Raw genomic sequence first — 27981 nt, 5'->3', positions numbered from 1 at the left:
GTGTTCAACATGTGTGGACTGTTACAAGTGCAACAGAAGAGGAGGCATATACAGCTCATTTAACTATTATGTTAGGCATTGCTAGATTTCTCCTTTTGCAAGCTCTAGCCTTTCATGGACATGGTGAGTCTAAAACATTAAGAAATAAAGGGAACTTTATGGAGATGCTTGAATGGTACAGAAAGAAGGATCCTAAGGCTGCACCTGTGACCGGTGAAAATGCTCCAGGGAATAATCAAATGAGTAGTCCAATGATTCAGAAAGATTTGGTTAGGGCTTGTGCAAAGGAGACAAGTGCATTAATTAAAAGTAAAATAGGAGATCGTTGGTTTGCGGTGCTTGTTGATGAGGCTCGTGATGCATCTATTAAGGAACAAATGGTTGCGGTTGTGAGGTATATATCTCCTCTCCATTTGGTTATTTCGTTGGTTTTGTTTTGTTGCTTTCAAGTAACACTATTTTCTCTTTTCTCATATAGGTTTGTTAATGATAAAGGAAGTGTGATCGAGAGGTTTCTTGGCATTGAACATGTTTCTGATACCACATCACCTTCACTAAAAGAAGCATTGGATACTATGCTTAGAAGATATAGTTTATCTGTTTCCAAGATTAGAGGGAAAGGATATGATGGAGCTTCAAATATGAGATGACAGTTTTATGGGTTACAAAGATTGGTATTGAATGAAAACCCATATGCCTTTTACATCCACTGTTTTGCTCATCAGTTGCAGCTTGTGGTAGTTTTTGTAGCCAAGTGTTGTGGTTCAACTTTTGATTTCTTCAATTATGTCACTTCAATTATCAATGTTGTTACTGCTTCTTGCAAGAGGAAAGATCAACTCCTTCAAAGTCCCCATGATAAGATTGTTAAGCAGTTAGATAGTGGTGCTATTTTTTCTGGGAGAGGGAAAAATCAAGAAACTAGTCTTGTTAGGCTTGGTGATACATGGTGGGGTACACATCACAAAACATTGGCATGTCTTATGATCATGTGGTCCTTTGTACCGGAGGTGTTAGAGAATATTAGTGAAGATGGAACTGATAGGGAAAAAAAACTACAGCCTCTGGATTGATTCAAAGAATGGAGTCATTTGAATTTGTGTTCATATTACATCATATGATCAGAGTATTGGAGATGACTCAAGACCTGTCATGATGTTTGCAAAAAAAAATCAAAACATTGTTCGTGCAATAGGATTAATTGGCTCTGTGATGAGAAATATGAATGAAATGAGAGAAAATGGTTGGGATGCTCTTTTTGAAGAGGTAAAGGAGTTTTGCCTCCTCAACAATATAGACATTCCTAATATGGAAGATACGATACCAGTTAAAGGTCGTTCGAGACGTCGTGGTGCTAAATTAGTGAGTTACTACCATCATTTTCATCATAGAATTTTCAATATTGTGATTGATCAAGTTTATTGTGAGTTAAACAATCAATTTTCAGAAAGATCAACTCAACTCTTAAGATATGTTGCTTGTCTTAATCCGAGGGATTCTTTTGCCAACTTTGAGGTGGAGAAGTTAGTTAAGCTTGCTAAGATTTATAAAGATGACTTCTCTGATTATGACTGCATAAAGCTTGCGGGTGACCTTCCTATATTCATTGATGAAGTCAAAAATGATAATAATTTTGGCACTTGTACTGACCTTGGTAACGTTGCTGAGAAGATGGTTCAGACTGATGGACATACAACTTTTTCTTTGGTGTATCATCTCATTGAACTTGCATTGATTTTGCCGATGGCAATAGCAACAGTTGAAAGAGCCTTCTCTGCTATGAATATTATCAAGACCGAACAAATAAATAAAATGAATGATGATTGGATGAATAGTATATGTTATATTGAGCGGGATTTGTTTGCATCGATTGAAGATGAAACAATTCTAAAGCGCTTTCAAGGCTTTAGAACCTGTAAGATGAATTTGCCAATCGAGGTCTCAAGGTGCGTGTCGTTTACTTGTATTAGTGTATTTCAATGTATAATGTTATCTTGATTTATAAAGAGCTGAGATTTTTAAAATTTTTATGTAGAATTGAGAATGTCAGTACAAGTGGTGCTAAATCATGAATATATGTATGGTTTTTTTTTGTCATGGAAGACTCTTAATTTGGTACTTTTCTATCTTCAATGTTCTACGTATTGTTTGAGTCTATCGGTTGAACACTTGGAATCAATATAATTATATAATTATTTGTGTTCTTTGAAAAATATGTTATATCTAATAGTATATGGCTAGTAAGATTTTAGGCCTTATATTAGTTAGTTTAGGACAGAGCCCATTTATGGATCCGCCACTGTAGACCGGAAAGAAGGACATGATAAACGAAGGCAACAGCATTGCGCTACGTCACCATGACTAATGTAGAGGAAACGGCACATGTCCATCCATACCATTTAGGACATGTTTAGCTGCCAGCCATAACACGCCACGCCGCATCTGCGGCGACGCCAAACTTACGACGCCTCACTTGCGGCGCGAGAAACAACAAAGAAACGGCATGGCAGCCGTAGTTTTAGTCCCAACCAAGCGCTACCAAACTTTTTCGGGGCTGCCGAACATTAGGCTTGGCATTTTGGTCTTTAATTGCAAAGCATGTGATTGAATATTGTCAGATGAAATGAAACTCTCTAGCCCTCAATGTGCTCCCAATGCATATTTCATAGTCTTGGAAACAGTGCCTACACAGTTTCATCCTAAGAGCAAGAGCAATAATTTAGCCAGCAGCCGGCTGCAAGCCCATACCATGTCATTTGCAGCCAGTTATACAGCCAACTAATACAACAAGCTAGCTGTTTGGCCGGCTACAGCATAGATTACGTACATATTGCAGTGATTTAATGTTCACAAGGATAGGAGATGGAAGCGGCAGCATCTCGCTCATATGCGGGCTCGGAGAAGGCTGGGAGAGTTAATTTTTTCTCGTACCTTGCGCTCAAGTCGGGCGAGATGGGAAGCGCCGGCTCCGTAGTCTCTCTCTGACGTGACCTGTTTTTCTGCCGATGTGGACTTCTCCTAGCCGGCTTATTCACGTTATTATACTTGCTCTAATGAAACTCATTCCCTCTCTCTCTTCATAATTACATTGCTGTATCATCACATATAATTTGTCGCCGTATTTAATGTCATCTAATTTGTCGCCGTATTTAATGTGTATGAACCTGGAATTAGCCTAAGAGCAGCTACAGTGCGGAGGGAAAAGTGACTGTTCGTGGGCTAATTACAGGAACAGTAAAAAAACTAAGCTACCGTGCGTGCGGCTCCATCCGCATCTCCTTCCATCCCCGGTGGCTCTCTCCCTCCCTTCGCCGGCCACTGCTGCGGAGCCTCCTCCTCCCCGCCGCCACGGCCATGGCAGCCGCGCCGCCGCCCAGGAACCCCACCGCTGCTCCAGAGCTCCTCCTCCCCGCCAGCCGTTGCTCTGGAGCCTCCTCCTCCTCGCCGCCGCGGCCATGGCGGCCGCACCGCCGCCTGGAAGCCCCACCGCTACTCAGGAGCTCCTCCTCCTTGCCGGCCATGACCTCCTCCTCCCCGCCCGGCCTCTGCGCCCGCCGTCGCCGCCCCGGATCCGCTGCTCCTCCACAAGAGGATAGCATTCGTGTACAGGAAGCTCTAGATTTGGAGTTCTCCTGTAGCGAATGGAAAGGTGGAGTTTGTTTTAGAGGCTTGCAGTGCGGGAGTCTCACCTTGATATTTCCAGTTCCGGGGCATTTGGCGATTCGACTTTTTTTTATTTTGGCCCTTTTCGTGAAAATTTTTCACAAATAGGCCCCTGGCGAAACCAATTCCGAAAATGGACCCTTAGCTTGGCGCCAGGATGGCTGACGCCAAGGTATAACGTCTTGGCGCCAGGATGCCTGGCGCCAAGGTCCCCCCACCGCGCCTCCGACGTGGCGCCGGCCCCCTGACGTGGCGCCAAGGCTTGGCGCCAAGATCTATGGCACCAAGCCTGGGCGCCAAGGCTCGGCGCCAGCCTCCCTAGCACCAAGCCTCCCTACATATACCGCCACCCTTCTTCCTGCCCGAGAGTTCCTCCTCATTCTTCTTCACTCTCTCGGGTTTTTACTCTCCCTACTTCGCCCTAGACTACGAATTGACATTGTAGCTGAGGAAACTTTCATTTGATCCGTGGATCCTGAAGAGCAAGGTATCCTCTCTCCCTCGTACCTTTTTTTCACATCGATTCGCTATATATTTGTTGCATTTTTGAACTTAGGGTTTCATGCAAATGTAGGATGCCGAGGCGTGGAAAAGCTAAGAAACTAAGGTAATCTCAGCGCACGTAGTTATGTTATATGCTCATTGTTGTGGATCAAATGAAAAAACCTTAATTGTAGGTTTATTGTTAAGTGCGTTTGATTCATAGAACGAAATAAACTAAATTGTAGTTATGGCGCCAAGAAGACCGGAAATGCGTTCGATCCATTGCCTCTGCCTAGTGGTGTTCCAGTGCCGATGTGCTTTTGCGGCGATCCTTGCAAGGTAGCCAAGTCCGAAGAACATGCCACGTATAGGCAGAGGTATTGGATGTGTTCCAACTTTGCGTTTGAACCTACACTTCGTCAGCGCCGCATTAACATGTTGGTAAGGAATTGTTGTTGTCTTATAATTATTGTCCATAATTTTTTTGTTTTATAACAATTGCATTTGTTGTAGACCCCTCCACCGCTATGTGATTTTGAGCAGTGGATCGACACTGAGATCAATCCTGAAGACAAGGAGTTTTTGGAGTATATGATGCGCTGGGATGCAGAGAGGAAGGAGGTGTACGAGAAGAGGCTCATAGAGGAGGCTGCGGAAAAGGAGCACATGGAAGAGGAGGAAAGGAGGCGGGTTGCTGCGAACAGGGAGGAGAGAGAAGAAGCTTGAGCGGGCACGTCGAGCGAAAGCAGCGGTTGAGGAGAATCCCGATGCCTTAAGGAAGGGAAAGTGGCCTCGTTGCACTCAGTAGCCATATTTAGGTTCTAGTTCTATGGTTTATTTATGAACAATATTTTCTACTGTGAGACTTTTATTATGTTGTCATGTAATAATGCACTTTAAGTATGGACACACAATTTGTAGATGACCTATGTTTATTTTGCGATGTAATGCATTTCGAAGTCGTAGTCTAGTGAAATTTCCGTAGAAAATAAAAATGGTACTTGTTAGCGAAATTTCGGCAGAATTTCCCCTACTTTTTGATGCAATCCATACAAAATTACGAGATGAATAGTGAACATAAATAGAAACATACAAGCATAGAAGCATATGACACAAGCATATGACACATTCATAATAGAATCCACAATAATTTAGAATGAAAGTCCATATATACAAATAGTCCATATAATACAAAGTTCGCAATAAGAACCGTCACTGCCTCCTAGTCTTACCCTTACCCTTGTGACCAAGGGCGTCGGTGCCTGGAGTGTAAGGAGAACGTGAACGACGTAGTCTAGTGCCTACAACCTGTGTAGGCTGAGTCAAGGGAGCCTCCTGGAGCTGAGAAGGGCCAAGCTCCTCGGCCCCCTGCTCATCGTCGTCGTCGTCGTCCTCTTCCTCGGATGCAATTGATTTTGAACCTGAGGGGCCTTGGCTAGACGTACCGACGCCTCCTTCGCGTAGGGATGGAATGTGCACGTCTCGCGTCGTGGCAGTCCTGCAACCACAACGAGCAGCGGCACGGCGAAGCCGATTTGACAGTCGCTGCAGTAGTAAAAACTAGTTACACGAAAGAAGAATGCAACGTATTAATAAAGTATTAGAAAGAATAATTTGAGACTTACCTCTAGGAAGCTCCGCGTATCGGGGTCCGTAACTCTAGGACGGAAATGCTCTATATCTCTAACCGAGCTTTGGAGGGTACGGCCCTGCAACAAATGACTAAGTCACTAAAGCAATAAATGATTTAGTCATTAACTTACTTACACACTAAGTCACTAAATGACTAAATGATTACGTCAGATGGTCACTAAGTCCTTATCTAACTAACTAAATCTCTAAGTAACTTAACATAGAACATAGAAAAGTGAAGCAATTGTCTTACCATCCTATCCAGGATTGGTCCTGCCTCCACCTGCCTTCCAGCACGAGTACTCTGATCGTACACCGTGTCTTCATCGTCGGATGAGTGGATGTCGGCGTAGTCATCTTCCGTCCACGCTGCCCTCAGCCTGTGACGCGTCGCACCTTGGTACCAAGTCTGGTATTGCCTGTACTCACTGTTTGTGTGCGGCTCGTCGTTCTCGTCCACGTTTTCGTCGAAGTTCTTCCAATCGTCAATGTACGCCTGGTGGAACGCGGCCCACTCAGAGACCTTCCATTTCTTCTTACGATCCACGCTGCACGTCACGTTACATGTTATTGCTAGGCAATATTTAGTTACTGGTATTGAAATAATTCAAATACGAAAAGACTTACTTGTGTAACTCCACACTAGTGGAGGTCACCAGTGGTGGCCAAATCTGCCTCATCCCAAACTGCCGTGCTACTCGATCCGGTAGGTGGTACTCTACAGCATAGAAGCATATGAGAGGGCACTTCATCCTGTAAAGATCTTCGTCCAACCCACAGACAAAGCTAATGGTAAAAGGAAGTGCGTCCTCTCCTTGGTAAGGCTGCCAATTTACCTGCAACATGACAAAATAAGATGTTAATTGTTATACTAAAAGATTACAAAGCATGTTAAAATAATTTTGACTTACACTATGAGCCGTGAGCGCGTCTATCTCATTGATGTAATCCAGGTACGCGCGGTCGAACCTCGTATGGCTAACCTTTACCTGATCCCAAATATATGCCCATGTCGGCTGCCGTCTCGGCATCTCACCTGGGAACCACGGTCGACGGGGCATAATCTCGGGACGACCAACAGGTAGACGGGCCCACATCCATAACTGCAATAGATAGACACACCCACCAACTGACGCGGAGCCCGCAGTCCGACGGCACGCCTCGCACAGCTGCCGGTATAGAAAACACAGCACAGCTGATCCCCAACTGTAAAGACGTGCCTGGTGCCAGTCAGTGAGGCAGTGGATCCACATCCAAGACGCAGTGTCACCTGTAGCGTCTGGGAAAAGAACGCAGGCAAACAGGTGCAGGATCCACACCCTGCAGTAGTGCCCAACTGTCTCCGCATCCACGTCCTGGGGGCACTGGCCGAAGTGTTCCCGCAGCCAGGAGATTAGCACTCCAGATGTGCGAGTCCCCTGCTCCTCAACCTCTCGCCCAAGGAAGGCTGCCACTCGTGCTCTCCAACCCTCTGAGACGCACGGTCCAGTCACTGCGTGGCCGCGAATCGACAGACCCAGCATCTTCTGACAGTCCTGTAAGGTCACTGTCATCTCTCCGAACGGCAGGTGAAAGCTGTGAGTCTCGGGCCGCCACCTACATTTTGCAGCATTATTACTTGTTAACATGTAAGGACATAATAAATTGAATATGAACGGAGGTAATAGAAATAAAGTAGTACCTGTCAACCAACGCAGTTATAGCCGCTGAGTTGAACTTGGGCATCCCACGATTAACCTGATACGAGATGACATCTAGGCCCGCCATCTCTAGCAAAGGAGTGTAGCGGTCGTCGTACTGCAGCGCCAAAAACCCATCATGGGCTCTAGAACGAAGGAGCGGAAGGACCTGCATGCAAACAAACCGAGTCAGACATTTCTTAGGAAACAAGACGTGGACGCTTGCAAAGCTTGAATCATGAATTGTAGATTATTACCTTCCCTTTCGCTATGAGACGACCTCGGTGGGTCTGATCGTACGCCTGATCTAGTAGGTGGAAGTGCGCCATCCTACAAAAAGGCAAAAACAAATAACATTAGTAAACAATGAATCATGAAGTTAGAGATGTAGAAACACAACCTGCATGAATAAAACACATATGAAGTAACGAAAAGAGCTACTAGTCGCACCTCACTAATCTGCCAACGACAAGTGCGTGAATTATGGCCCAATCTACCGCACTTGCCGCACTCGTTCTGTTCTGGATCAGCAAGAAATGGTGTTGCTCTACCACGCCTCGTTCTTCCGGATACTTGATCCATAGTCATGTTATGCCTCGTCCGCTTCCTTGTTCTACATTTGTTCCAACGGTAAGCTGGATCCGCAACATATTTTGGCCCATCATATGGAGGCCACTCTCTAGGATCCCGGAAAGGCACGAAGCGGGGGCTCCATGTCCGCAAAAGGGTGTCTATGCTGAACTCATGAGGTATCATGCTCTCGATATCAAAATTGCGATGCCTAGCTGCTGCCACCAAATGAGAACATACGAAGTGGTACTGTCTTGGCCTACCACAAGTGCACTTGAAATCTCGGAGGACTACCACATGTACCCTCGACTCTCGGATCTCGCCGTCGGACGTTGTACCGCCCCTATGCTCGACCTGATAAGTCCCTGAGCCGAGATCAAAACATTGCACCTCATGTGTGGAAGCCCTTTCATTTGCAATGATGAGATGTCTCTTTGGTTTTTCAGCCCATCTCTCCCCAGCAATCTGCAACGCTTCTGCTTTTGCGTGTCTTTCATTGAACCACGCTACAAGCCTGTAGAAAGTGAATTCAACGATTGCGTTCACAAGCATACCACGTATCCCCAATAACAACTTATTGAATGACTCGGCCATGTTACTGCACTGAAACTCGTACCTCCAACTACCGGCGTCGTGAGATCTAGTCCACTTATCCAAATCTCTCATCAAACCAGCGAGCCATTGTCTACCTTCTGCATTTGTTGCGGTCCTTACCTGCTCCAATTTGCGCTGAAAGTAATAGTCCTCAAGCTGACGAGCAGCAACTTGAAACAGATCAAAATTATCCTTCACACCATCCTTCCGAAGAAGGTTCTCCGCAAGGTGCCGAGTGCACCAACGATGATGCAAAGGTGCATAGCCCTCTATCTGCTCTTGCACAGCATGAAGTATGACCTGATGCCTATCGGATATGACGCCAACCTCCCTGCCAGGACCAACCACATGTATCCGAACTAGTCTTAAGAACCATCCCAATTGTCATTGTTCTCCCTCTCAACCAATGCAAATGCCAAAGGAACCAACATATTGTTCGCGTCACAAGATATGGCTATAAGAAGTGTGGTCCTGTATTTGCCAATCAAAAACGTACCATCAATAGAGAAAATAGGACGACAGTGCCTAAAGGCTTCCACAGACTGAGGGAAGCACCAGAACGCACGCCCGAATATCTGTCTCCCATCCTTCCAAGCATTTGGCTTTGGAATGTACTCATAATGCATGCCTGGATTCACCGCTTTAATTGCATTAAAAAGCACTGGCAGCTGCTCGTACCCAGACTCCCGATCCCCATAAATCATCCTCCACGCTCGCTGCTTAGCCCTCCAAGCTTTACCATAAGTTATCACATAACCTCCATAAATCTCCTCAACAGTTCTGATAATTGTTCTCACTTTCATGTTGGGTTGTTCTTTCAATATTCCCATCAACCGCTTCGCAATGAGGGTAGATGTTAGCTGCGGATGTCTCACTGTAAGCTCATGGTCAGCATAATTGTGTGGACCGACAACTTTTGTGATCTTCCACTTCCCGGTGATATTTTGCTTCCTTGCACAAACCCTCCATGAGCACCGTTCCTTTTCACACACAACTGTGTAACGGCGCTCCGCATATGAATGCAACACTTTGTACGGTCTCTTTCGTATCACCGCAAAAGCTTGCAACCATCTCTTCAATGCGGGAAGGTCCTTAAATACCCTTCCCTCCTCAATAACCATAGTAGGACTAGCTTCAGGAGTTTCTATTAGCTCATCATCACGTCCTTCTGCAAACGCCTGATCGGAAAGAGTAAGATCGCTAAACTCGTGAACTATCGGATCACGACGTCCAGGGAAAATACGCCTGAACATCTCAATATCACTCTCCGTCATCTCTCCAACAGGACGATGATCATCAGAATCAAGATCCACTCCCATCTCGTATGCATCTTCATCATTCAAAATTTCAACACTATTAGAGCCACGCAATCCATCTCCACATTGCACTTGCGCATCAACTAGAGGCACATCCACATTTTCTGAAATATCTCCTGCGCCATCAAGTACAAATATGAGTAAAGAATAACTTGATGGAACGAATGGATTATCTCTCAACAATAGAAACCGGTAAGACACTTACTCGGATCATTCTGAGTGAAAAGGAACTCATTAGGAGAGTCCGCCACATCATCAACAATCCGACAACCATGTCCAACTACTTCATTAGGGGCAGATTCAGCATCGGGAATAGTAGGTGCAACATCCACGTCCATAACAGGTTCTGGGACGGGAGGATCGAAGTGTGCCCGTTGACCCATTGGTCGGAAAACCGACGAGGATTTGGATCAACTCCCACCTGACGAACAACCACTTCAACACTTGGGGAATGACCATTCATAACCGTCCTAACATATTTTTCCCACTGGCCTGGACACCGAATTGGGACCATCTTCCTTTGAATGTTGAGAGGGGAACCTAGGTGAAGTATACCCTCGACTGTGATTTCATCATCTTCATGACAATGTAACTCTTCCCGAGCCCTTGCAAGCAACTCACTAAACGATGGTTTCTCATCGAATATGACAACCTCGCATTGCATGGCAACAAACTTAACACATCCATATTCATCCCATTCCACGGTGCCTCCGTGATATATGCTCACTACGTTCTCCATCTAGTATATCAATATAACGACGCACAATTCATTTAGTCCATAATAAATCAAACATTCTAAGTACAAGATCTCTAGTATGAAATGAGATAGTATCAATTGCCTACTAACTACCAAATACAACTAACTAACTATGTCATACAACTAACTAACTATGCCACCTAATAGTTAGTTAGGTACGTACCTATACAACTGCTTAACTAAATAACTAGTTTACTATGTAACTAACTATACATCTAACTACGTAAAGAAAATTGGACATGCATCTAGTTAAATAGTGTCATGAGTATCCTCTAATCTTTCTATCATTGCAATTCATAAAGATAAACTTTCATATCTAACAATTCTACCTACCTATTCTAATTTACGTATCTAACTATTTCATCTACCAATTCTACCTACCTATCTAAATTCTACCTAACAATATAATTCTAATTCATCTATCTAACTATTTTATCTAGTTAACTATAACTCTTCTTAGAGTTTTACCTCACTGATGAACACCGGCGGCAAGGCATGGGGGCGAGCACCGAGCGGGGGTCAGACGACCTCCGGTCGTGGAGGACACGGGCGACGGGCCGTGGGCCACCGGCAGGGGCAGCCGCGAGCAATGGCGGGTGCGGGGCGGCCTTGGGAGCCCGGGCGAGGGGCCTTCAGGCGGGCGCCGGGCAGGCGGGTGCCAGGCGGCCTTCGACCGAGCGCGGGGCCTTCGGGCGAGCGGGCGCTGGCCGGGGCGGCTCCGGCCACCGGGCGGCCTTCGGCCGGGCACGGGCGCGGGGCCTTCGGGCGGGTCGGCCGGACGGCCGCCGGGCGACGGGGCGCGCATGTTCGATCGTGCGGGGACGGCCGACCTCCGGGCGGCGACGGCGGACTCCGAGACGGCGGCGGTCTCCGAGGGCGGCGACGGCGGCGGTGGTCTCCGAGGGCGGCAGCAGCGTGATTTGAAACTTCGAATGGAAACAAACGGGCAAAAGGAAAGGAACCGCGATGTTTTGGTAATAGGCTTGGCGCCAGGGAGGCTGGCGCCAAGCCTCGGCGCCACGTCAGGGGGCCGGCGCCACGTCGGAGGCGCGGTGGGAGGACCTTGGCGCCAGGATATACCTTGGCGCCATCTGGCGCCAAGCTAAGGGTCCATTTTCGGAATTGGTTTCGCAAGGGTATTTGTAAAAAAAATTCACGAAAAGGGCCAAAATAAAAAAAAGGCGGATTTGTCGATCCGCGGTGCGGATAGCGTAACGCGTTCCCCTCCTACCGAAGCGTTCCCACACGTTCCTGTAGAAGCCCTTGGATGCCTCCCGAACCTCCGCTGTGAACCGTTCATCGGTCAGGAAGGACATGTCCGGCCGAGCAACGGACCCAACATGAGTGCAACCCCCGGAGTGGAGTAGGATTAGGGCTAAGTTCATAGCTGTCCTGGCGCAGATGGACCCGTGCCTCTCTGCCACCTTGGGCGTCGCCTGCGCGGCCTTCCGAAGCCAATGGAACGTTAAACCCAAGGAGTCCACCGGCCCGGGCGAGGTGGCTGTAATGCCCTTGAAGCCAATAAGCCAAGGTCACCAAGGGCGTTCATCTTCAACAAGGCCTGGAGAGCCTCGGTCGCCGCCTTCGCCCAACCATCGCGCTCTATACGTGCAGAGACTTGCGCGGACTGCAGCCTTAGGAGCTCCACTTCACGCAAGTCCAGGATTTCCCGACGCAAGTCCAGAATTTTCTGAAGTCTGCGAGCAGATGCCTCCGCGCTCACCCGGGCATCGTTCGCGACCCGTGCCGCCTCCTTGGCACGCTCCCTACACTCCTCTTGCCTCCGCTTGGCCTCCAACTAGACCTTCAACTCGGTGAGCTCCACCATTTCCTCACGCACCTCTTCCCTAGCTGCTGCGAGGACCTGACGATGAGAGTGCCGCAGTGCTTTGACGTGGAGGAATTTCTGTCGGGAGAAAAAGAAAGGTGGATACAGATATCGTAGCGGGTCCGAACGATGAAGCAAGATCCCGCACACAGTTTGCAGATGCAGATACCTTCCAGGCCACATCCTCAAGCTGTGCGACCAGGTGTTCCGGAGAGGTGCTATGCAGCTGGGACGCTGCCGTGGCGAAGGCATCCCTCGCTTCTAGGGGGAGCTCCAAGTGCTCTAGAGTCAGCCCATCAAAGCTGAGGCCCCGAGAGTCCTGCCCAGAGGCAGTCCTCCGAAAACTCGGAATCTCCCAACATGCAGAGTCCTCCTGCCCGGAGGTTGCCCTCGGGGAGTTCATGTGCCCTAGGCTCTCGGCCACCTTGTTCAGGGCCGTGACCAGCGCAGGCCTGGGTGGAGAAGGGACCTGATCCCCAGAGCCCCCCTGCTCATCCTCTCGCGCTGTCTCCTCTTGGTCCTCCTGGCTGGAGGTACCTGCAACGAAGGCACATACATGAATCGAGTGTGGGAAGGCTAAGGTATAGTACCTTATCCTACAGTCTAGGTCCCTAAGGGTAAGGGGAAGCAGAGAAAGAGACTCACTGTCGTCAACCCCCATGTCCTCATCCAATCTGTCCACCTTGGCCTCCATCTCGCCCCCTTCATCACCGCCCAGCCTTCGCCGCTTGCTCTCACCGGAGCCCTCCATTGCATAGTGGACCTGAGGCACCATGCAGGGCCCTGCCACTTTGCCAGTAGCTCGAGCAGGCCAGAAGTTTCGCGGCCCCGCTTGCTGACTGCCTGGATTTCCTCTGGTCCGAGGAAATGCACCTCACTCGGTGTCGGTGACACATTCTCTGGCAGTTTACCAGTCAAAACAGGCCAGCATGTCTTCAATTCATTGCGTACCTGGCCATGGCCAATATGGAGTTGAAAAGGGCAAGGCGTTGCTATACAAATCCGCAGTAAGTATGGAACTAGACATCAATAGTGCAATAGTGCATGCAGAGCATTACCGCCTCTATAACTCTCGATGCAGATTCATGTGGCTGTTTCTCCAGAGTGTTGAATGTGAATTTATCCCCCAACAAAACTTCTGCACAGGCAAAAACTGAATTTGCTGTGGACCTAAGGTTATAGCCTCCTTGAGGCCCATCACTATCCTTCCTTGAGCAAATCCTAACAACTGCAGGATTTGTCATAAAGATAAGCAGAGCAGCAATGGATTCTTATTTTTAAAAGGCTTTTTTGATGGGTTTGTGTGATAAACGCAAGTGTTGATCAACACAGTGAAATGTCCAGTATGTACAGACGACATTTTAGATAAATGGAAGAGATCAAATGAAATCTCCTAACGGGTAGCAGAAAAGCATAAGAACAAAATATGAAATTACTGAAGCTGAAGGCATAAAAATTACAGCCTTTAATCATCATCTGAACTTTACTGGAAGTTCAAATATTAATGTCGTAAGGAGAGGGCAGTGCATGATCGGCTGAAAATCTGAGTAAAAGTCATTTTTCTGCAACTGCATACCTTTGTTAGTAGCAGTGCATATCCATCTGGAGTGACACAGCAACCACTGAGAGGATCACCCAGTGCTAACCACGGTAGTCAAATATCAGAACTGAATATCAAAACCGAACATTAAGAACAGAAACTATCTATTTAGATACATAGGTCAATACCAAAACAAAAATTAATGAGATTAAAAATTCTTTAGTGAAAATCTCATTTCTTGCACAGCTAGCACATAAAATCAGTTGAGAAACTAAAGCCTATTAGTACAACGTTGTCTTATATAAATGTTTGTTTGAAGTAAAAAGTTGATAGGTTCATGAAATAAAAGAGTTTCAAAGAAATTTTCATCTATATACCTGCATCAAACCCAGCAGAAACTAGTATTATATCAAGACCAAAAGCTTCGGTAATTGGAAGCAGTATGTGGTCCCATGCAGCAATATAATCTGCATCACCACACTTCCCCTGCTCCCAGGGTACATTAATGTTATACACTTTACCAGCCTCTTCCCCAATGAAACAATAAGAAGCATCCTCCTCATAAGGATAGAAGTCTCCAAAATCAAATCTACAGAACAAGCGTTAGAATAGCACCCTTAATATAATGGTGAGCAGATCTCCCAACTGTTTGAAGAAAAATAAATAAATAAATAAATAATAGATTTTGATAACAGCGTCATTAAATTGGCTGCATGAATGCACCATACTGAATAGAACTGCTCAAGTGATTATGCAAGAACCATGTCATTCAGCCAACTCTTGGAGAGATACAATACTTTGAGTGATTGATTTTCATATAGTGAAGGGCTGACTAGTACTAGTAGTAATGAATGATCAAGCTGAGCTGGTGGAATTCAGGCCTCAATGCACTGGATTACTATATACAGATATAACAGCACTAAAACTGGGTCAGGTTTGCTCTATGTAACTACTCATTGCAGATCTCAAATTTCTCTATTAACTGCAAAGTACCCAGTATTTGCATGGAAAGGAATACACAATCCAGATATTGTAGCCAAGGGAAAATAGGTATCATAACTTTATTACCATCATATTATGAAGGTAATGAAGCTAGTCTAAAGTCTAAACAAAACTAGCAAAGCGATGTCAAATTTATTTCTCAAACCTGTGAACTGAAAAGACCAATACACAAGGATCATCATAAAACATTTTCTGTGTAGCATTTCCATGGTGAACATCCCAATCGACATCAGTATCTTCTTGATGCTTAAATCAGGCTACAGTTGAATAAAGAATATTTCAAAGTGAACACACCTTGTAACAATCAATATGGGAGGTTCAAATACATACCCTCTCGTTTAAGAGATAATTAGCTGCAACTGCCATATTGTTAAAGAGGTAAAATCCCATCGCTTTATCACGTTCTGCATGGTGGCCAGGAGGTCTCACTAGAGCAATAGAAGAACGTAACTCACCAGCAGCAACCTTCTCAGCTACCTATTTGTCAAACAAGTCGCTTTTCAGTGATTTGCCCCCCAATAAGATGGAACTGGATAGCTACAGAGAAGTAGGAAATGTGCTTATGCAATGCAAAAAATGAATATGTACAATTACCTTTATGACAGAACCAGCAGCAAGAACAGCGGACTCAGAGGAACCTTGGTTAAAGTAGATGGAATTGAATTTCCTGGTGATCTTGTTTCTGCTGGAATAATTCTTCGAGCTAATTTCCTTCATCAACTTTATATGGTCCTGGCTGTGAACAGAAGCTATATACTTGTCCTCAGCTTCCTTCGCCTTAAGGAGCACACACCTGGATGAGAATCACGTTAGAAAAGCACTGCAGAAACCCCACCACCATCCTCACCAAATGTAAAAGCACTATGCTAACTTGCTACTAAGCAAAACGGCGAATCAGATTGATAACACATAAGCTCTAATGACAATGTTTAAGCTTAAGTTTAGTAGCATCAAGGTTAATGCGGAAAAGCAAGAGCTCCATCAGAAAATGCATTGGTACCATAACAAGTTCGTTTACATTTGTAAGTGTACGCAAGCATTGTTTTCTGGCGAGGAGTTGATGCATTGTCTGACCAAATGTTTCACCAAGTTATTTTCTTTGCATTATTCAAGATTTTTGTTTCATATTTTAGACATTTCGATTTAAAACCTAGCCTAGTGGGGAAATCATGAACACCAACTAATTTACGCAATTACTAGGGTCAATCATCAGATCGAAATGGGCACGGCCACAATACGTCAACAACTGAAGGAGCAGAGTAAGTTAAACGCAGGGCCAAGCGGACGAGGAGGGTCTCATTCTCATCTCAGGCGATTCGAACCGAACCGTATAAACAGTTAAAAGACTGCGGCCACCCCGCTCGCCTCTTCGATCCCTAGTACCAAAACGACGCTGCTGTCAACTCGGGACAAGGGAGCAGGCGAACCGGTACTAGCGCCATACCTGGACGTGACGCCCTCGTCGTCGAGCTTGCGCCAGATGGCGCGCAGCCGCTCGGGGTTTTCCGGGTGGTCCTCCCCGTCGGGCGTCGCGTGCGCGCGCATCCGCTCGTCGTACAGCAGCCCCACCCGCGGCGGCCTCGCCGCGGGCACCGGGGGAGGCGAAGCCGCCGCCATCGCGCGCCGGCGACGGTCTCGCGCGGCGCGGAGACTAACCATCGGACCCGAGGACGAGAGGGGCGAGGCGAGGCGGAAATGGGGTTTTTTCGGGCGCCGTTCCGACTTCCGACGCCGCCGCCCAGTCGTCCACTGGACTGGTTTTGGCCGGTGTTAGCGCGGATGTCAAACGTGGGTCCCACCTGGAAGTGGCCAGCTCCGGACTTTCGAGTTGACCTCGGTCGGCTCCAAGCCTGGAAGCGCACAGGCGGAGGGCCCATGGCGGGTGTTTGTTCAAGTGGGTTGCTTCCGAGTCGGGCCCATGAGCCCCTTTGCCGTGCTGTCTTGTTGTTTTGAATCCGGAAATTTTACGCCCCAAGGCCCAAGCATATCAAGCAATGTGTTAGGGCAGCCGCAGTGGGGCAAAAAAAACTGATGCCCGATCAAGAAAGAGAAGGACGAGGCATCGAGTTCAACGTTGCGGGGAGCGATGCTCGGGAGAAATTTGCTGGCATCCGTGAAAGAACATTTCTCTATGCTTCGGCCGTAAAATATCGATTGCTCAGCTGCATGTGAATCCTTTGTTTGCTCGCAACTCCAGCATGAGTGGTCTCAGTCGGTCCCATATCGATGCTCGCTTCTCTGATGCGGGGTCCAAATATTTCGAGCATCGGGGCCCAAATATGGACGTGCCATCGCCAATTTCTACGGCCGGCCGGTCGGCCAGTGCTGGACCGCGCCGGGCCGTCGTACGTGCCTGGGGAGGCATCGCGCGCCGGCCGCTCGTGGCTTTACCGATCGGTAGATCTCGCATCGCGGAACCAATCGTTGTAAGACTAACTACGAACGGCACGCGGCGGACCCGAGCGCGAGCTCCGACCCCGCGAAATCGTATTTAGCACTGCACCAGCGGTGGTATGCGCTTCGTTCCCGAGCTCGCGATCGAGAGCTCACTGCTCACGTATTGTTCGTTTCGCTCGATCCCCGTTCAAGCATCGTCACATGCATCACCTGCTAGCTGCCCGGCCGCCGATCGTGATCCATGGATCGCCGTCTCCGGACGAAGCCGCCACAGGATCGGGCGGCAGGAGATGACAAGCCCGGTCACGCTCGCTTATTCGTGCGGGACGTCGACCTGGCTGGCGCTGTATCAGTTGTGTGTACTGCTGCCCTACTCCTCCTGGGTCCTGGCCGTTCTGCTGTACGCGCGCGGTCCCATCCACGCACCACTACGACTACATACTAGTGCACGAAAACTTCGTAACATGTCGACGTGTCGTTGTCTAGCGATCCGTCGTCCACTCGTCCTCCAAACGCACAGGCGTGCACGGATCTCCGTTGGGCCGGCAGAATCCAGCAGGATTTCCGACCCGTGTACTGCGCGCACAGTTGCACACTGTTGCACTATCATGCCACCCCATGAGTCGTGACAAAGCGAACCCGGCCGGCCGCACATGACATGCCACCCACCATCCCATATCATAGTTGCCTTATATACACCTAGCACTGATGATTCCGCCGTAGGGCTGTGGATCATGAGGACTGTAGGTGGATCCAGACATAAAAGTCATTGATATATAACACTAAAAATCATTCATTTTCTATAGAACTCAAACCCCATTATTATCCCGGTACATCAGAGCTGAGCTAGACCTATTTATCTTTGTCGGTGTCCGCAAGTGAGAAAGTAGTGTTCTGCACTGTTCTAATAAGGACCTCACACCAGCCTGTAATGGTGCTTAGGCTTGTTCACCGGGTTAGGGCGAAACTAGCTAACCTGCCAACCCAGCCTAACCGGACCGTAGAAGTGGGTTTGGGCGGGTTAGTTGGTTTCTAGTTAGAGCCTGTGTGTGTAGCAACGAGTTAGGGTTGAACACAGTTTAGAACCGCACAAACTTGCTCAACCCGCCCTAATTCCTGCGCATGTGGTGTTTCAGCATCAGCAATAACAATTCTGCTTCCTACGGTGGAGATCCGTGTGGCGTCCACAACTCCTTGCGATCGATGGCAGTGCAAGCGTGAATCTGAATGTCTACGGGATGGCAATAGAGGAGAGCAATCTTATAGAGTTGCATCTCCATGGCAGCAGCAAAACAGAGCGCTCAGCTTGGTTGGAAGACGAGGCAAGTCCGTCGACGCTACCCTCGGAGCTTCTCATATCTCTGCATTGGAATCGTAGTCAAACAGCTGACCGGCATCTCGGCTAAGATTGTGCCATGTGTGGGAGTGTGCTCAAGCATAGCGGCCGCTTAAAAGTTGGTGTGATCTGGATAAGTCTTGTACGTCCTGTGGTACCTACCAAAATTGATCCAAAATTGAGTGACAATCTTGCTAAATTGGTTCTGATATTACTACGTGAGGAAGCCATGGAAAAGATTTTAGCAAAGCTCTTATTCTATTTCTGGAATTGGAGCAAACTGCAACTAATCAACAGAGAAGAATTCTTGTGAGCATAGTGTCACTTGTCGAGAGGTACTGAAGGAGGATGAGAAAGGTAGAGGTAGTGTTGATTGGCGAGGACAAGAACCCACGTTACTATAGAGCGAGCCAGTGAATCAGCAGGCCATGGACGATGGCTGAAAGCATGGAGGAAGAAGACGATTCTTCGTTGAAGTCAAACAACAACGGTTCAAACCGTCTAACTGTGAAACTAGCCCAACAGAACCCATCAGCACCAGTTCCGTGCAAGTTATAGAATGAAACCAATCCGGTCTAAACCACTTGTTGCGGTCTAGTTTGCAAAATCAGGCAAACCCAGCAAAACCCACAGGTGAATAGGGCCAATAGTGCTGACACTGGAGCCGTTCTGAGCTAGCTCCGCCCTGCACATCACAAAATCACCCAGGCTCTGCTCTCCATTGTCGAAGCCCTCCAACCGCAAACAGATTAACCTTTTGGAAGAGCTCGTTAATGCATGAAATTCAAGTGAAGATGAATAGGCTGTACAAATGCCTCGAAACATTGCTACACACAGAAAACGTATGTTAATATTCTCCTTAAATTTCAAGAGCAAATTCAACTTCATCTGGTGCAAGTTCATTTTTATAGTATATGCACCCATAAATACAAAAGATGTGGTACGTATCTATTGCAAAGATATCGGTGCATCGCTTTTGCAATGGAGAGCAAAATTAAAATTGTCGTATAAGTTTAGCAATGTGAACATTACAGAGTGTGATGTTGAACTATAATGTCACTATTATGATGAAGCCACTCATGAACCATGTGTTTCTCTATAAAAAAAACAAAATCTTCAATGATTGTCGTAATGATTTATGCACATACAACATCTCAAACCGTGACAGAACCCGGGAAAAGAAATCTCATAAAGACCCAAAAATAAAACTTGTTTTTTTTTCTGCAGCATGGAATTTTATAAATAACCTCATTGTTTGGAAATCTCCAGCAAGGAGAAGAAAACACAAGGTGTAGTGGCTACCGTAAATAGTTAAGAAAATTAACGGCTGATAAAATAGAAACAAATAAGAGAGATGTGATCCTCTTTTACGTTATGCACAGGACTCATACATCAATGGTAACACCACGCTATGATGTACGCTAGAGAATCCGATTACGGAGAGTGAACTTATCATTCTTCCTTCTCTTCCTATATTATACCTCTCCTCAATGTTGGTGTTGCGGGCGGAAGGGGCTTACACCAGTGGCGGAGCTGCACAGCCCGTGCAAGTCCAAGTAATATTAGCCGTTTTATCCTGAGTTCTGTATAGAGGACATGACTCCGCTCCTAGCCCAATTGTTAAAGAGTACTTGAAAGGGTCTTAGCACCCCTTTGAGCTGAACCTGACTCCGCCTTGACCCAATTGTTAGGAGTACTTGAATGGAAGGTGTAAATTTTTAGTTGGCCTCTTCTTCGTTTTTCTGGCATTTTTGTTTTAATTCCTTTTTTAACTATTTGCCTTTTTTTGTCCTTAATGTGTTCTTTTTCCCGTCTATACAAAGTTGCAAGGATGCCCAGTCCGCTTAGGAATGTTTGGATACGCTAAACTTTAGCAGTGTCACATCGGATATTCGGATGCTAATTAGGAGAACTAAACATGATCTAATTATAAAACTTATTGCAGAACCTCTGTGCTAATTCGCGAGACGAATCTATTAAGACTAATTAATCCATCATTAGCAAATGGTTACTGTAGCACCACATTGTCAAATCACTTAATAGATTCATCTCACGAATTAGACTCCATCTGTGCAATTAGTTTTGTAATTAGCTTATACTTAATACTCCTAATTAGTATCCAAACATCGGATGTGATAGGTGCTAAACTTTAGTAGGGTATCCAAACGAGACCTTATATAATTTCAGGAGGATTGGGCACAGGCTGATAGTTCAATCCGGTCCATTCTCTTTATTTTCTCCTCGTGATGGAAATGAGGAATCACATGTTCTTACATCTGGCCTAGGCACGATACCGTGGCAGCACAGGATGCCACGCGGCCTGCTCCACCGTCCTCGCGCCCTATAACATCCGTTCAGCTCAGAGCACGCTCCAACCGTCCAGCGCGCGGGCAAGAGAGCGGCTCAACCCGACCAGGGCCAAATGCCGCTGCTCCTCACCTCCTCCTCCCTGCCGGCGCTGCCGCCACCGCTGGCCGCGTCGTCCAGGGCCCGCGTCAGGGTCGCGGCTTCCGCCGCCGCCTCTGCCCCGGATGGGGCCGCTGCCAGCGGCACCAGCGCCGGCGGGTTCCCGTCGTTCCTCCCCCGAGCGGTGGAGCGCATCCGCGACGGCGCCGCCATCCGCCTGGCCAAGCGAATCGAGCGGGTGCCCGTCCAGGCGAGCCAATTTCTCCAGATTTTCCTACTTTCTTGATAATGATATCCTCCCTTTGGGGAGAAAGGCATCCTGTACTCTGTACTCTATACTATGCAGTACGCTCATTGCTCGGTGTTTCTGTGAAGTCTGAACTTATCCTATCTTCAGACCGGTTTCTCGGTTAGTCCGATACAGAGCAGCTGTGTGAGGCCGCTCAAGCAGCAACAGGACGCTGATCCAATCGTGCTGCTGCATGGCTTCGACAGGTGGGTTGCAAACTTGCAATGCAAAGCACAAATTTCGTGGTTCAACTAGCACTGTCAGATTTTATTGCTGGTCATTGTCTGTGGAACCTTGTTCCTAGAAACAAACATTGTGATTCTGCTACGTAACCATCAGGCTGGACGATTTAAAAGTATATTCGCTACAGTTCTTGTCTAGAGTGGAGATACACCTACCCGCTGCTTGAGGAGGCTGGACACGAGGCTTGGGCTGTGGACATCCTCGGTTGGGGCTTCTCTGATTTAGGTACGCCCCCCTCCTTTAAGCCATGTGATTTTTTTCGGTCACTGTACTTTGGTAGAGTTGTAAGTTCGTACTTAGTAGCCCCCCATTGTGATATTTTCTGATTGTCTCATTCGTAGCGACACGGCCACCATGTGATGTTGCGTCCAAGCGGGAGCATCTTTACCAGGTAAATATACGGTAAAAACAGTGGTGCTATACCTGCTGCTAATTGTCATGTGATGTGTACCTTTCCTTGTCGGTGGGCTTGTTTGCGATTCTAATGCGGTGAAGCAGTAACTCAGCTTGAACAACTTATCTTAGCATGACAGTAACTGAAAACTGGCCTTGGCAGGCAGGGCATGAAAAAGATAGGTACTATGGTAAAACCTGTACCACAATTTGAATCACGAGTTCACGACATTTTCTTTAATCAAAATTTCATTCTATTGCTCCATATTGTATTTTCTTCAGTCATTTAAGACCAGTAAGTTCTTGTGACTTAGATATGTACTATGAAAATTTTGGAGTGGAGCTGAAGCTACTATATAATGATTACACTGATATGAGCCTTACATCTTAACAACTTTTTTGTGTAGTTCTGGAAATCCTACATCAAAAGGCCGATGGTGTTAGTCGGGCCCAGCCTTGGTGCTGCTGTTGCCATTGATTTTTCAATCAACTATCCGGAAGCGGTACATGCTAAGACTAGTTTTTGTTCTCTATATTTCTTTGGCGCAGAGTAGCAGCGCAGACTACACTGATATATCTTTCCTTTGATATTTAATTTAACTATATCTGTAATGCTTCCTTTGATGTTAAATTTGAGTATTTCTCTGCGGCAAGCCTTCTTACAAGACTGATCCTACAATTTTGAAAGTTTGTATTCTAATAAGCTAGTATAAGCTTGGTTTAGCAGGTCTCAAAAATGATCTTCATTGGTGCAAGTGTATACTCTGAGGGCCCAAAAGATATGACTAGGATGCCTAAGTTTGTTTCATATGCTGGGGTGAGTCGTTCTGAGTTCCATGCTAAGTTTATTTAATTTTTCATTACATTTTACATGTTCTATTTTGAGTTATCATATCTGTATTTTGCATTTGGTGCAAAATAATGCTTTTTTTAATTAATTATGGTTGTGCTACTCATCTGTAATCTTTCATGTTGACTTATTATCTCTATTTGGCTCAAAACAATCTAGTGGTGTCCGTCTCCATTAGCTGGGCCACTGGAGTAAACTGATATTTTTTCTCTGTTGCCCCAGGTGTTTATACTGAAGAGTCTTCCACTGCGATTTTTAGCAACACGCTTGGCATTTAACAATACTCCAAACGAATTCTTTGATTGGGTGCAAGTAAGCCTCCAATGATTGCTTTAAACTTTAAAAGGAAACCAAAACGAAAAGGAAATCATGTCCTTGTTTTTTTTTTCCCTTCAACGGCCATCTTGTTCAAGTTGTTTCCTCTACCTTCTGAAATTATACATGTACCTTACTATAAAGTTGTTATCTCTGATGCTGCAAGATAATCAGTGTCTTTGTATAAGTACTTATACAGTATTTGTGTTTCTGTTGATGGGGGCTAACATAATAATCCAAACTTTTGTGATTCATGCAACAATATATGATTCTGTATTGAAACAAAATATTTATCTGCCACTCCAACTTTCCTTTTCTCATGTCTGAAATCCTATTTTCAACAGTGCAAAAGTATCGCCATGATTAATTCAATAAACTTTGCAAACTGGCTACTCAAGCCATTCCATTTTCCTGTTCCTCTGTACCTTGGGTATCTGAAGTCATGTGTTTTGACAGTTCCCCCCTACAATTTCAGATTGGCCGTCTACATTGCCTACTTCCTTGGTGGGAGGATTCTACGGTAGATTTTATGATTAGAGGGGGTTATAATGTCATAAAGCAAATAAAACAGGTTCTTTTCTTTAAACACCCTGCTTATGATTTTTTTCACTGTTCAAGGATGTTAAAGTTTCTGATTTTTCTAGTTCATTCATTGTCCTCTTTGCATTGATGATACTGCGTCATGCTGCAACAGAACAAAATGCTCTTGAGATGAGAATTACTGCTGCTATATATGACAATGCCCAGATGCTAATAGGAAATTTCCCTGCATGTTGATAGTTAGCTACCGAGATATCAGTAACACCAATACCAATACCATAGCAAGAGGAAGGATGGCGTCCATGGTTTCTTTGATACTTGTTAACGCTTAGGGTTGCTTCCTTTGTCCCTGATACATTTTTGGTCCTCTCTGCATGAAGGCTTTTGACCACATCCTGCAGTACTAACCAAACCCATTGGTGACAGAAATGCAACACCTTGAATATTGCATCTTGTTAGTAAAAATGCCGAAAGGTTGTTGCACTGTTGTTTCGTCATACTCTATTTGCCAAGAGAAACGGTAAGTAACACACTAGTATTCTCACTGGAACAACGAACGATAAGGCAAATGCTATGACCTCTCTGAATCAAAGCCACGCATGAAAAGAAATGGAATGGGTTGAGCAGAACTAATTACTAAAGAAATTCCTATTTTCTTTACAGGTGAAGCATAAATGCCTGATCATGTGGGGAGAGGATGATGGGATAATAAGCAGCAAACTAGCATATGTAAGTTTAAATGTTACAAACACCAATTTAAACTGCTGTCGCAATTTAAACCGCTGAGGAAAGCTAATACTGTGTCCTACCAGACATGCTCATGCTATTCTTGTGTCACTTTGCAGAGATTGCATCAGGAACTCCCAGATGCAATTCTGAGGCAGGTACGGCAGTGTGGCCATATTCCTCATGTCGAAAAGCCAAGGGAAGCTGCAAAACTTGTTCTTGAATTCCTTGAAAGAGATAAAGCGGAAAACACAGATCGGGCTTCTTCAGTAACACCAGTGCTTACGTACGTTACCCTTGCTATCCTGCCGGTTGCGTTATTCTTTGTGCGTTCAATTCATGAGTATGCTTTCGCTGGTTTATCGCTCAACGTCCAAACCCCAAAATAATGCAGGAATAGCTGAACAGATCTGCCTTCAGGCTAGGGCTGCGTAAAGTGAAATGCACCCATGGATGATGGACATAACTGCTACGCTCAATGCGGTTTCAGTAATGGCTGCTCAACTTGTCGAAGTTTCGCCGTATGGTCATGGACTGGGTTGTGTGCGTCGGTGAAAAGTCCAGTGGATGAGCTGGTACCAAAGCTTTCTCTGTGGAGCTGGAACAAGTGACACTAGAAGATGCAGCGGAGATGAAGAGCCAGGCGTCCATGTTGGTTGGTCAGCTAACACTAGCAATATAATAGGGCAATGCAAGATATTTTAACACGGGAATAAAGCTAGCGACAGTATTATATTGATGTAACATGTAGTGGATTCGTGTTGATGGAAGCTGTTTTCGTTCGTTTGCTGTACAGGTTCTATGGGAAGACAGTAGACTATCCTGTTTCGTGCTTTGCTGTTTGCCTTTTTACATCGGAGGCTCGCCGTTCGCTTTTGCCGGAGCCGCGCTAGCAACCCGACCGGCGGCCGGTGACACGACTCACATCGCCTATCGCGTGCCATGGCGGTAGTCCGTGCGTGCGGCTGTGCCGTGATCATCCGAGAAATCCACAGCGATCCCCCAGCCTTAGCCCGATGGCCGATCGATTCGGCGGCAATCCACCAAGCGACCTCAGCGCGCGCACCCGACGCCAGGGTGGGTGGATGGTACGTGGATCGGACAAATGCATCCGGTGGCAGATAAGAACATGGACTACAACTTGAACGCACACACACACTGACACTATCACTTGGAGAAGTTGAATAATACACACATTGTTACAACGCAGCTATCTCACCCTTCCTAGCTGCTTATATATTACTCCTTCCATTTTAAAATGTAGGTCGTTTTAACTTTTCTAGATATGTAAATTGTGCAACGTATCTAAACATAACTCTTAAAATCTATGTATATATAGAAAAGATAAAACAACCTGAAACAATCTACATTTTGAAACGGAGGGAGTATATGATTGAAAGCAAACTTCAGTTCCAAAATATGTGTAAGAACTCCATGCATAAGATGAACGGGCCTGCGATGGTCAGCAGAGCCTCAATAGCACCGGCTTTCAGAGGATGTCACGGGTTCGATCTCTAGTGGAGACGAATCGCAGTGAGTTTTACAGGATTTATTACTAGGTTGTTGTGGGTACATACACGTGTGTTCGTTCAGTGGTAGACTGTTGCGCGTTTCCCGCACAATGAGGGCAGTAGTCTCGGAAAATGCATGTTCACATGGCTTATCTTAACCGTTGATTTGTCTCCATCCAGCCGTTGATACACTACCTACTTCATATACTTGTTCGTTCAGTGGTAGACTGTTGCGCGTTTCCCGCACAATGAGGGCAGTAGTCTCGGAAAATGCATGTTCACATGGCTTATCTTAACCGTTGATTTATCTCCATCCAGCCGTTGATACACTACCTACTTCATATACTTCTCACCTACTCATGATCCATCTTACCATTGATTAAAAAATGAATGGTTGGGATAACTCATGTGGTCATGTACCTTTTAAAAATAATGGAAGAGGTGAACAGCTCAACTGATCCACCTTCCTACAGCACTACTGCTGGCAATGCTACATTACCACCACTTGCATTTATTTATGTGCTGCCACATGATTAGGCACTAGAAGATAAACAAGATTAATGTTAATATCCGGCATATAGAACAAGTCCAACCCTAATGTATTGGATTCCACCACTGTCTCTGCACCTAATATATCCGGGTATTCAGAGTTTCAGACCCATTCACGAACTACACCATGGCGACGGCGACCGCACCGACCGCGCTCAGCGTTGCAGCTGGGCCGGTGCCGTTCACGGACGTCTGCGGCGCAAGGCCGGACGCCGTGCCTCTGCTGCCCGATGGCGACGCCAGCGCCACGGCCTCCGCGCCCCCGAGCAGCGCCATGCGGTTCCTGCGCTGGCACCAGGGCACGTGGCTGGCCTCGCAGTGCGTGCCGGGGGTCGTCGCCATCCAGCAGGGGAGCTTCGTGCCGCGCCGCGGCGACGTCGTCCTCGCGAGCGCGCCCAAGTGCGGCACCACGTGGCTCAAGGCCCTTGCCTTCGCCACCATGGCGCGCGGCGCGCACCCACCGGCCGGCGCGGGGCACCCGCTCCTCCGCCTCAACCCGCACGACTGCGTCCCGTTCATGGACATTCTGTTCGCCGACGCCGGCTCCGGGAGCGCGAAGATGGCCGCGCTGCCGTCGCCGAGGCTCATGAATACGCACATGCACCACTCCATCCTGCCCGACTCCATCAGCAACAACCCCGGCTGCAAAATCGTCTACATATGCAGGTGCGTGTTACAGCTTACAACCAAGATGCAACCAGTGCTAGCCATAACAATCTCTGGGCAACAACTGTTCGGCAGGGACCCGAAGGACATGCTAGTTTCTCTGTGGCACTTTACCAGAACGGTTCAACCCAACCTCACCTTCACCGACGTATTCGAGCGCGCATGCGAGGGCGTGTCTTTCAATGGCCCCATCTGGGACCATGTCCTGGGGTACTGGAACGCCAGCAAGGAGAGCCCGGAGACGGTGCTGTTCCTGAGGTACGAGGAGATCCTGCGCGACCCCGTCGGAAACGTGAGGAAGCTCGCGCTGTTCGTCGGGCAGCCGTTCTCGCCGGCCGAGGAGGACGCCGGGGTCGCGATGGATGTCGTGAGGCTCTGCAGCTTCGACAAGATGAAGGGCCTGGAGGTTAACAAGAAGGCCGTCTCCCACGGTCTCTTCCCGAACAGCTCCTACTTCAGAAGAGGGGAGGCCGGGGACTGGGCGAACCACATGACGCCGGAGATGGCCCGGCGTCTGGACGCCATCATGGAGGAGAAGCTCCGCGGGTCAGGCCTTTCCTTCGCGTGATCGATGTATTGTTTGAGCCTATGAATAAAAGGGAGAAGCTCGCTGTAAGCTGAAGCACGCCTTGTTGCATCGTCTCTGCTTTTGCTGTCTCGCACCCGAGATGGCTCGTTCAGTTACGTGCGTGTGCT

The 27981-nt window shown here is 47.0% G+C and overlaps 3 protein-coding genes and 2 pseudogenes across 4 annotated transcripts; 3 read left to right on the top strand and 2 right to left on the bottom strand.

Annotated features, from left to right (window-relative positions):
• The first annotated feature begins 164 nt into the window (after positions 1 to 164).
• Positions 165 to 2072, top strand: LOC140221959 (uncharacterized; annotated as a pseudogene).
• Positions 2073 to 5246: 3174 nt separating this feature from the next.
• Positions 5247 to 12831, bottom strand: LOC117846368 (protein MAIN-LIKE 1). Of its 2 annotated transcripts, none has more exons than XM_034727510.2 (8): positions 12692 to 12831; positions 7715 to 7787; positions 7460 to 7626; positions 6690 to 7374; positions 6406 to 6614; positions 6032 to 6326; positions 5772 to 5855; positions 5247 to 5691 (listed from the first exon to the last, which is right to left on the bottom strand). In XM_034727510.2, exons 1-8 carry the CDS (start codon positions 12772 to 12774, stop codon positions 5359 to 5361), a joined length of 1929 nt encoding a protein of 642 aa, XP_034583401.1. In that variant the 5' UTR covers positions 12775 to 12831; the 3' UTR covers positions 5247 to 5358. The 2 variants fall into 2 exon arrangements, with proteins under 2 accessions (XP_034583401.1, XP_034583403.1); XM_034727512.2 differs by lacking the exon at positions 12692 to 12831 and adding an exon at positions 7908 to 8048.
• On the bottom strand, positions 12609 to 16860 carry LOC117846369 (histone deacetylase 5-like; annotated as a pseudogene).
• A 4304-nt stretch (positions 16861 to 21164) lies between these two features.
• LOC117846028 (alpha/beta hydrolase domain-containing protein VTE7) lies at positions 21165 to 25392 on the top strand. The gene is made up of 11 exons (XM_034727128.2): positions 21165 to 21453; positions 21601 to 21698; positions 21863 to 21960; positions 22077 to 22126; positions 22536 to 22631; positions 22856 to 22945; positions 23201 to 23290; positions 23769 to 23864; positions 24497 to 24562; positions 24679 to 24845; positions 24954 to 25392. Exons 1-11 carry the CDS (start codon positions 21220 to 21222, stop codon positions 24961 to 24963), a joined length of 1095 nt encoding a protein of 364 aa, XP_034583019.1. The 5' UTR covers positions 21165 to 21219; the 3' UTR covers positions 24964 to 25392.
• Positions 25393 to 26731: 1339 nt separating this feature from the next.
• Positions 26732 to 27907, top strand: LOC117842237 (cytosolic sulfotransferase 5). Its single transcript, XM_034722613.2, has 2 exons — positions 26732 to 27285; positions 27361 to 27907. The coding sequence occupies exons 1-2, from the start codon at positions 26747 to 26749 to the stop codon at positions 27851 to 27853; spliced, it is 1032 nt and encodes a 343-aa protein (XP_034578504.1). The 5' UTR covers positions 26732 to 26746; the 3' UTR covers positions 27854 to 27907.
• Positions 27908 to 27981: the final 74 nt, after the last annotated feature.

Source organism: Setaria viridis, chromosome 2 (genome assembly GCF_005286985.2).
Source record: "Setaria viridis chromosome 2, Setaria_viridis_v4.0, whole genome shotgun sequence".
In the NCBI taxonomy this organism is placed as follows: domain Eukaryota; kingdom Viridiplantae; phylum Streptophyta; class Magnoliopsida; order Poales; family Poaceae; genus Setaria; species Setaria viridis.
This window is presented reverse-complemented; position numbering and strand designations above follow the sequence as displayed.

Excerpts from the sequence above, each read along its gene's own strand:
- LOC117842237 (XM_034722613.2), top strand. The coding sequence starts at position 26,747 with ATGGCGACGGCGACCGCACCGACCGCGCTCAGCGTTGCAGCTGGGCCG. Across the intron at positions 27,286-27,360 it reads AAAATCGTCTACATATGCAG|GGACCCGAAGGACATGCTAG; the intron begins GTGCGTGTTACA and ends ACTGTTCGGCAG.
- LOC117846368 (XM_034727510.2), bottom strand. The coding sequence starts at position 12,774 with ATGCCTTCGCCACGGCAGCGTCCCAGCTGCATAGCACCTCTCCGGAAC. Across the intron at positions 7,788-12,691 it reads TTGAGGATGTGGCCTGGAAG|GATGGCGCACTTCCACCTAC; the intron begins GTATCTGCATCT and ends GCCTTTTTGTAG. Across the intron at positions 7,627-7,714 it reads GTCTCATAGCGAAAGGGAAG|GTCCTTCCGCTCCTTCGTTC; the intron begins GTAATAATCTAC and ends GTTTGCATGCAG.
- LOC117846028 (XM_034727128.2), top strand. The coding sequence starts at position 21,220 with ATGCCGCTGCTCCTCACCTCCTCCTCCCTGCCGGCGCTGCCGCCACCG. Across the intron at positions 23,865-24,496 it reads TCATAAAGCAAATAAAACAG|GTGAAGCATAAATGCCTGAT; the intron begins GTTCTTTTCTTT and ends TTTTCTTTACAG. Across the intron at positions 24,563-24,678 it reads TAAGCAGCAAACTAGCATAT|AGATTGCATCAGGAACTCCC; the intron begins GTAAGTTTAAAT and ends GTCACTTTGCAG.